The 9,776-nt window shown below is 37.6% G+C and overlaps 1 protein-coding gene across 1 annotated transcript in view; it reads right to left on the bottom strand.

The window, feature by feature from the left end:
- Positions 1-2,970: 2,970 nt before the first annotated feature.
- Positions 2,971-9,776, bottom strand: part of LOC127870303 (prostaglandin E2 receptor EP3 subtype-like) — an 11,896-nt gene continuing 5,090 nt past the window's right edge. Inside the window, exons 2-3 of the mRNA XM_052412938.1 lie at positions 7,340-8,169; positions 2,971-4,022 (exon numbers count right to left, since the gene is read on the bottom strand). Of these exons, the coding sequence (XP_052268898.1) occupies positions 3,273-4,022; positions 7,340-8,161 (1,572 nt within the window). The 5' untranslated portion in view covers positions 8,162-8,169 and the 3' untranslated portion in view covers positions 2,971-3,272. The remainder of the gene's footprint in view (positions 4,023-7,339; positions 8,170-9,776) is intronic.

Below are 9,776 nucleotides of genomic sequence, written 5' to 3'. Positions count from 1 at the left end.
TAAATATATTTAATATAATATATTTAGTTGTTTTCGGTTTTAGCGATTATAAAGCATTTTCGAGGTTGCCTATAGTATGCCTGTAGTAATTGATGAACTCATATCGAACTGTCTATGTATTGAGAACTGTGAATATAAACAAGCTAAACCTTCTACTAACCTTCTACTATTGCGTTGCTAGCACCCGTAAATACAAAAGATCGCCGCTATCTGTTGAGAACCATTGAACGTTTTCCAGAAATACCCGCTGTAGTAGCATGAACGAGGTTACGAAACAGGTCATTCGTATTATCATTATAAATTGTTTGTTATATTCGGGTTTAGCGATTATGAAACTTTTTTTTGTCTATCGTATCGCTGAAGTTATTGTTGAACTTATGTTTAACGCTTTATAAATTGAGAATATGAATAAGCGTTAACTTTTTCCCGAATCTATTAATAGCCTCAATTTACGAATGACCTGTACTACGTCATTGAGGTGTATGTGAGAGCGTAACCTATTGCGTTGTTAGCGCCCGTGGACTTTCCTTTGTTTATCGACAGGCGCATCTATTAATAGCCTCATATTATGAATGGACTGAGCAAAAATACAACGTCATGAAGACGCTGCAGAAAGTGGACTATTTTATTCATTCATACACAATCTCCTCCGCGACGCGTACAATACGATCATTGTTTATTGATTCTTTTTTTTATAAAAGCACCGTTCGAAACTATGGCATTTAACACGATATTAATATCATGTTTCCATTTGTGATTGAATATTATTGGAGAACTCAAACCTCTTGCATAAATTATACAACTCTTTCTCGCGCGGATACGCGTAGTAAGCGGGTATTGGGCTCCTAGTAGCTAAGGCGTATCGACCTGAAATTTAGACTTACCACCTTAGACGGTCGCTAAGCGACCATCTAAAAATAAAGAAAAGACTTAGAACCAAGAAAAACGTGTTCAGTGTTTGAATATATACAGGCCTCCACTGGAGATTATGCCATTAACAAAATGTTCTATATGAAGAATAATATAGATAGAGAGGTTTACTGCAGAGTTTGACTCAAAATTAAAAAAATTCTTGAATGTTCTAATTTAAAGAATTTTCTGTATTCGTAGACTTAAGTCTAAGAATTGTTTGGTGAATACGGGCCCGGATGAAGAAAAAAAACGATAAAACAATTTCAAATTCTGAGATTATCAGGCTTTTAGTCTGAGTGGATTTACCAGAATCGTCATGGTCTCACCAACGAAAGGTGTCCTTTTACGGTGGTAGAAGATATCTTAAACACATACAAACTGTTAACCTGCATACATTTCTGATGTTTCTAGTTGCTGCTGTAGCTTGGTAGCGTATACAGTATAAACTTGTCCTTAAACACGAAGAGTAGTGGATAGATACAGCTCCCCGCTACAAAACACTCTTAATTTACTTCAGTTAATTTACTTGAACTTAATTAATGACACAAATGACATTTTTTTCTTTTAATGGTGATCATAAAATAAATATTTTATCGCTCCTTACAATTCAGAACGTATTTATTTAAATGGGAATTAGAAAATATTGCATTTTAAGTGGTGACAAGAATATAACTTGGAAAAAATCCACCACGCTCATGCCCTTTTATAACACATTTTGCAACACTTAAGAAAGCAATCCTTTTAAGCAATGCTGCACTTAACTATCAAACATTAATCTCTTTCAAATCGGCGTAATCTACATAAATTTCTCAGTGGAATGTGTTAAGTCGCTAGTGATGATTCGATATCTTGGAAAAACAGCCAACCGCTTGTTGTTTTGGACTTTAATAGTGAAACAACAAGATGGGAACAATTCTCGTTGGGTAAATACTTGATGCGTATAATTAACGCTAATTGGGTTCACGAGTGCCAGGTGAATGGTGTGGAGCATAACGCCATGTATAATGCATGTACCGTCCATTCCACCAGATCCCATTTGCTTCTTGATGCATATGTAGTGGTCCAGTAAAACATGCTGTGGGCTCAGGTTCTGGATATATCCTACCAGGATATGGAGACTTTAAGTCATATTACCCACAGTAGCGGGAAAACACGATAATTTTGTTAATTAATCATAGAGCACAAATTGTGAGAACTACGTATGAGTGACACGTTAACTACGTGACAAAATAACATTGCTTACAAATGTCTCTTAGTCTTGGTCACGTTTGGTTGTGAACGTTTAGTTAATAGAAGATGAACACAAGTCGAAAATTTTGAAAGTTTATATTATTTTGCATCGCACTTCATTAACGATATTTGCATATCTAGGTCTCAAGCAGTTCACTTCGCATTTTCATTTGATTATACTAGACGATATAACGAAACACGGTTGTTTATCGCATAAATTACAGTGTATATGTAATACCGGTATGTATATTTTACGAGTTTTTTTACGATAACAGTATCTGATTCAGGCTAAATAAAATCGTTGTTTTATTGCTTGAAGTACGATGACTTAACTTTTCGACTGACATTTTATTTTGAATACCAGATGAAACGTTTTGCAATTTAAGGAGAATACGTCCTCTAAATTGATGTCTGAAACCCTGACACTACAGTCTTGTGTGTAAACATCTTAACACAGACGACTTTTGAGTAAGTTAACTCGAGAACATTGTATTCCAAATAGATTCCCACCCAAAGAGAACTTGCACAATTGAAATTGCGGTGTTAACTCCGCCCACGAAGAGTTAGGGGTAGGGTAAGGGGTTAAGGTTAGGGTAAGGGTTTAATTGTTGTGTAATATGTATTTGGTATCTGTTATTTGTGTCGTATCTATCTGGAAAACAATGCCACGCACGTTAGTTTAACTAACGTTGGACTTTCTGATATTGCTTTGAATTTATATGGACTGTTTATTGTAGGTTTTACTGTCATACTGGTACGTTTTTATATGAATTTATACATAACACAACAGGAGAATATCGTCAGAGTTGGTCAATGGGTACTAGAACAAACTTTTTGAGACGTTTTATCAACAAAATCAAGCAATAAAAAATAGACAATTACTATATGTACATAGCATAATCATTGTGTGAATTTACATTTCTTTAAAAGGTGGATGACTGGCGGATGACTGCCGAGTTGTATATTGGTCATTTGTTTTTTGTTCATTGTTCAAATGCCTGCGATTGAAGAATTCTCCCATGTTTCCGTACTCTCTTACTGGATATGTTACGTAGCCATTTAATTTCGTGTGTTTTCATCCATTTACGTTTAATTGGACACCCCACAAAGTCAAGTGATCCTGCACCGTGTTAAACTAACTTTTGTTCTACTAGTGGCACCCCCACATCATCCAGGGACGTGTGGAAGCTGTTCTTCCTCATGAGCGCACGTGCGTCCGTCAACATGTAAAGACAGCGTCCGTTCAGATCGGGACATGCCGTCCGCTCCACCTCTCCAGGAATGTTCGACATGCTTTTACGGTCCTGCTTGCACATCAGCGTGATTTCTTTCGGATGATTGGAGAGGCAGAACAGACACGCAGAATGTTTGAGGTGCAGGACCGTCTTGCATGATGAGCCCCTCACCGAGGATTTCCCGAGGGTAACCTTTGGTGAGCACGTTGAGGTAACTGTCACAGGTTCGTCTGCCGATGAACTTTCCTTGTACGACTGTACGGCAGACGCGCAGTTTTCAATGTCAGAATTGCAGAGTGCGGTCAAGTGGTCCTCATGTGTTGTGTCCGGTTCATATTGTTCCCTTACATAGGCCGTCTCATGTAGCTGGGAATACGAGTTCTCCGACTTAACAACGCGTGTGCTTCGTCTTGAGACGCTCGCGTGCTCTACGTCATCCGTGACGTCATCAGTCAAAGGATTGCATCTGCAGACGGACTTAACGAGCGTCTTCAGGAAAGTAAACGATCGATTGAAGAGCTCCTTGCGAAACAGGATGTACACCCAGGGGTCGAGGATTTGGTTGAAGGAGGCGAGGCGTAGCGTTTGAAGGTCCGCGCGCTTGTCCACCTGCCGGAAGTGGGTCTGGTTGATGAGAATCCTGATCTGCAAATACAAACACACGATCAATATGTCTGCATGGTTCGTTATTAGTACTAATTATGCACTGATTCGTTACATTATGGATGGGGGTATTTCCTTTCTGTTGAGGCGGAATACGTCGTAATAATCCGGATATTTTGGGGTCTAATTCTGTAACACTAGCAACCAACAAATTGTTAACATATACATATATGCATACCCAAATAAATACATGTAACAGCAAAACCAGTTACACAGATAGTGCGAAAAATCTCGGCTTAAAAACCCATTTATGCCTAGCGTCCTGAAAAAAGGACGTTGCAAACAGCGTAGACCCAGATGAGACGCCGCATGATGCGGCGTCTCATCAGGGTCTGCGCTGTTTGCTTAAAGGAATTTCTGTAAGAGATATTCTAAATATAGAAATAAATATACTAGACATCCCTTATTTTTGGAAATAAATTGATCCAATTTAGAAGGATGGGTGAGTCCAATATGTATAAATGGGTTAAACAAGTTAAAGGTAAATTAGTTATCTTGGAATTTTAATGTCATCTTAACATATTATTTGATACGGTACACATTATTATGAACATGACATTCATTCATTATCCTAATTGTAATAAATTTAGTATGTACGTGATATTCATTAATTATTCTAATAATAAAAAGTCGTTTGATGTTTGAACTTTCCGATAAGAAAGTGCAAATCGTGTTCAATGACTTAACATGAAAATTCATGCAATTCAATCTCAGTGGCTTTCGTAAATAATCTGAACACAATGACATGTGAACATTCACTCGATTCTGTTAAAGTAGACTTGTTTAAGACCATGACAACGAACTGTATAATTTGTGGATCTATGTCATGATCCTCAAAGTATGTTCATGCTTCGCATACGCGAGTTAATATTTTTTCTGAGAGATTTGTCAAAAAACAACACAATATTCTATAATCTGTTAATGTTGATAAACAATTAACTAGGAGCACATTTTTCATATTTTAAACGGTTTGAAACCGCAATAATTTTTTTTAACAATTTGAATTTCTGTTTTAATTGTATGGTCTAAATTTGACGACGGTTACCTTCAGTGAGACTGTATGAATAATGGTACAAATCTAATATAACAAATACGCGTACATCAAAATGCCAATAAAACAATTAAATTATATAAAACAAGAGTATTTTCACAAACTGATACAAGACTTAAATTATGCACAAACCACAAAAAAAATTTCTCCAGATGTTAAAGCGGTGTGGACTTGGTTAATTGGTTGAACAAAACAAAATCAATAAACCTAAAAAACTGAAAAAATCATGTTTTCCAGCTTAAGAATCAATACTAACATTTCAAGTGTGTGAAAGGTTCAATCGCAATCAGGCAGCGATACTTGGCATTTCTAATTTCTGTTCACATCATGTAAACTTTGTGTCTGGCCAATGTAAGAAGCTTTAGAATCAATTGGTGCAAAGAGGATGATGATTCAATCATCCACTTAAGTTTGCTAATTCTTGTTTTCATCTGCACTTTGCCACGATGCAGTATGATGATCACTTAGTATTGCTGAATATGTTTCCAGCCGTTTTTCTCCGGGGAGCAGTTTTGTATTTTTATTCTTTCCTAATTAAAACGGAGGAAATACCTTTTGTTGAGACAAAATACTTTTGCAATACTCGAAAATAGATACAAACAAACGTAAAAAGCGCACCAGCCAGTGTATTTCGAACATTAATTTTCTATTACCACACTCTTCAGTTGGATGAAGTAACTCTCACAGGGAGACAAACACACTATTAAACTATTCATAATTGAAGAAACTGTCTGTAAACATTCTTGAATAATTGTAATAGACTAATACAGCGTGTTAAAATACACATAGGTAATCACAATGCTTATGCGGCGGATTCCAGATAGATACAATTAACCCATTTATGCCTAGTGGACTCTCCCATCCTTCTAAATTGGATCAATTTATTTCCAAAATAAGGGATGTCTAGTATATTTATTTCTATATTTAGAATATCTCTTACAGAAATTCCTTTAAGCCAACAGCGCAGACCCTGATGAGACGCCGCATTATGCGGCGTCTCATCTGGGTCTACGCTGTTTGCTAAAGCCTTTTTTCAAGACGCTATGCATAAATGGGTTAAAACAATATTTTCTATACTCTGATTTCATTTTGAGCTTAAGTCAATAAAAGGCGTTTATACAACATATGTGTAATACTTCCGCTTTTATTAACTCAAAACGACCTCCGCGTAGAGATTTGACATGTTCCGGGCAAGCTCTTAATGAATCCATGCCGCTTACATCTGCGATGACGGTCGTTTCAAACATCATCATGATAAAATATTTAATTTCGTAAAACATGGCGACGAATTTTATTTCATTCATAAAAGTTACAAAGGAAGGATTTTACTTGTAGATGCAGTTTGTATACTTGACCTGCAGAGGAGAGAAACAACATCAAGTATTTTGGACAATACGTATAATTGTTTTACATGTTTTCGTTTTGAAAATTTGTAGAAGAACAAAACATGAGCATTTAAGCTAGCTATTTTATTTACACCTTCATATGTATTTGCCGTAATCAGATATTTGCCAATTGTATTAGGTGCATTTTCATTGCCATATATGATACACTTTAACACACTTATTTCGAACACCGATAATCCGAAGTCACCGTTATTTCGAAGTATATTTCGGGTCCCGATATTGGTTCTTTGTTTAATGTAAAATTTCATTGTTAATCCGAACTTCGTTAAACCTAAGAAATCGTTAATTCGAAGTGATTCTGTCGGTCCCAACACTATAAGTCAAAACTGCAAAATACTGAGCGTAATTTCACACCTTTGTCGTGGCTCGTTAAAAGCCGATAATTACACCTTTGTCGTCTGCGCGAACGCCGGTGTTCAGAGAGACATCGCTTATTAGTTAAATATATTGTTAATTAATTTCCGAAAATGTATAAATATGTAAGAATATCTGATAATTTGTGCTATTCATTATATTTTATATGTTCTGTAATAAGACAAAAATAAAAACAAGAAAAATAATTTTATTCCTCCGTTTGTTACAAGTGGAAATCTATTGCTATCTGACTAGTTTACGCTTTTCAGTAAGCGTGTAACCGAACCATGTGAATTCCACAACGTTTCATTTTTTTTAAAGAATCAAAGAAGTCTTCTGTCAAATGTTTATTTCGAATTATCGTTAATCCGAAGTTTTTTAACGGTCCCGACGACTTCGAAATAACGGTGTTGAAGATGTATATCACACGCCTTAAACAACCAAACCTAATTAGTGAATACGTATGTGAGTATGTCAGTAAACCCTACCAGGAAGGGACACCAGCAAGTGGAGAAGATAATTATGATGCCCATGAGAAGTACCATCATCTGCAGCTCGCTGTCGTTGCGCTTCGTGTTACTCACGTTCATAGAGCGCAACATCTTTCGTCTCATCTGCAGCAGCGTGTACGTAACCAGTAAGTTGAAAATCGCGGTGACGAAAATAACTACCAGACCAATGGACGCATATGAATATGCAAATATCTGGTTTTTTATGTCTGAACTTGTAAAGTTGAAAAAGCACCATGTCCCAGGATATTGGTTCACATTCTGACCTAAGCCTAAAATTGGTAGAAAGCCGAGCACTGCCGCAAATATCCATAATCCGACTATTCCGAAAGTTGTGCGTCTTTTTGTGATATGAGTGTCGTAAAAGAACGGACACATGATTGCCAAAAAACGGTCCACTGCCATTGTTCCAACGGTAAACACTGTGGAATATCCTGCGAATATAAGCATAAAAGAGCCATAGTGGCATGTTAAATCCCCGCCGACCCATTTAAGGTTATTTGCGTACACTGCCAAAGTCACTGGTGACGTTGCGCACGTGCCAAACAAATCCGTGCACGCCAACGCTCCGACCAGACGATAAAACACGGACTGTTTGTGTTCACGAGATGAGCGCAATAATACGATGATCGCGAGAACATTACCGAACACACCGGAAGCAAACATCATGGCCGGGACCTTCAGTGAAATCAAGGGATCCTGTCGTATGCTCTCGGACATGTTTCCGGTGATGGAGAGATTGATATTAATTCTCGCGCTGAAGTTCGCCACCATTACGCTGTCGTTGGTCTTTGACGCCATTCTTGTTTCTGTAATGACAATATTATACAGGGTTTTTATTTAATGCATCATCATCTATTGATAGCAACTTAAGAAAGTCCTTTTTAATAAACCTGTGTGTGTTATTACTGTCCTCTTTTTGTTAATAACCTCTTAAATTCTTTATGTCATCACAATCGAAAACTTGACAGATTGCTAATATATAAAGTATACTAAGCTATCAGAAAATGCTTCATCAATATTCTAAGCGCGATTGCAAAGCAGATATATTTGTGAAACGACTTTCGCTTGTAAAAAATAACATTCTAGGCATTGTAAATAGAACACGTCAAATATAGCTAAAACGTATTACGTTCGCTAGATCCTGTTTTGATTGATAGATTCTACAGATAGATACAACATGGGGATTGGTGTTAGTTCAGTATCAGTATCGCTGATCACACTTGCGTACATCCGGAAAGAGTAAACAAACCCTTGTAACCAATACACGCTTCAATGAGTCTCGTTCAGAGAAAAATAGGCCGAATTTGTTTGCGTACGGTTTCGTCCCAGATTACCGGTAGTATGTGCAGTCAACCGGAAAAAGGTAAACAAACTCTTAAAGCAAATACACGCTTTAATGAGTCTCGTTCAGAGAAAAATGGGCTGAATTTGTTTGCGTACGGTTTCGTACCAGATTACCGGTAGTAAGTGCAGTCAACCGGAATAAGGTAAACAAATCCTTACAACCAATACACCCTTCAATGAGTCTAGTTCAGAGAAAAATGGGCTGAATTTGTTTGCGTACGGTTTCGACCCAGATTACTGTCAGTAAGTGCAGTCAACCGGAAAAAGGTAAACAAACCCTTACAACCAATACACGCATCAATGAGTCTCGTTCTGAGAAAAATGGGCTTAATTTGTTTGCGTACGGTTTCGTCCCAGTTCCGGTAGTAAGTGCAGTCAACACGTGCTAATCAGGGACGACACTATCCTCTGGTAGGGAATTTTTGGTTGATATGAAGGCTCATCTGCACGACAATTCGATGCAGGCAGTAAGGGTCGTGGAAAAGGCTTTGTCGTCTTAACAATTTCTTGAACATGTATATTTTTAAAAATCGCCACATGTCCGAAAAGTCTCCCGTGCACTACTTACTGATCCGCAACCGTGTTTGCAAGAAACATGAAACCAATATTAATAAGTGAATGGCACCCGGACAACAACTAGCTGGTCAAATTTTGATAAGGGCGGAATAAGGCTTATCCGCGACTTGTCTGCCTCGGTTAAAAGCTCAACGTTGAATGTGAGAATCGGGCAGAGAGCTAGTGTACTCATAATTATGCCCCCCTTCGAAGAAGAGGGGGTATATTGTTTTGCACATGTCGGTACGTCCGTCGGTCGGTCGGTCCGTCCACCAAATGGTTTCCGGATGATAACTCAAGAACGCTTGAGCCTAAAACAATGAGACTTCATAGATACATTGATCATGACTGGCACATGACCCCTATTGATTTTCATGTTACTAGGTCAAAGGTCAAGGTCACAGTGACTCAAAACAGTAAAATGGTTTCCGGATGATAACTCAAGAACGCTTTGGCCTAGGATCATGAAACTTCATCGGTACATTGATCATGATTGGCAGATGACCCCTATTGA

This window comes from Dreissena polymorpha, chromosome 2, assembly GCF_020536995.1.
Source record: "Dreissena polymorpha isolate Duluth1 chromosome 2, UMN_Dpol_1.0, whole genome shotgun sequence".
Taxonomy (NCBI): Eukaryota; Metazoa; Mollusca; class Bivalvia; order Myida; family Dreissenidae; genus Dreissena; species Dreissena polymorpha.
The sequence above is the reverse complement of the archived record's forward strand: the minus strand, read 5'-3'. Positions and strand labels throughout refer to the sequence as shown.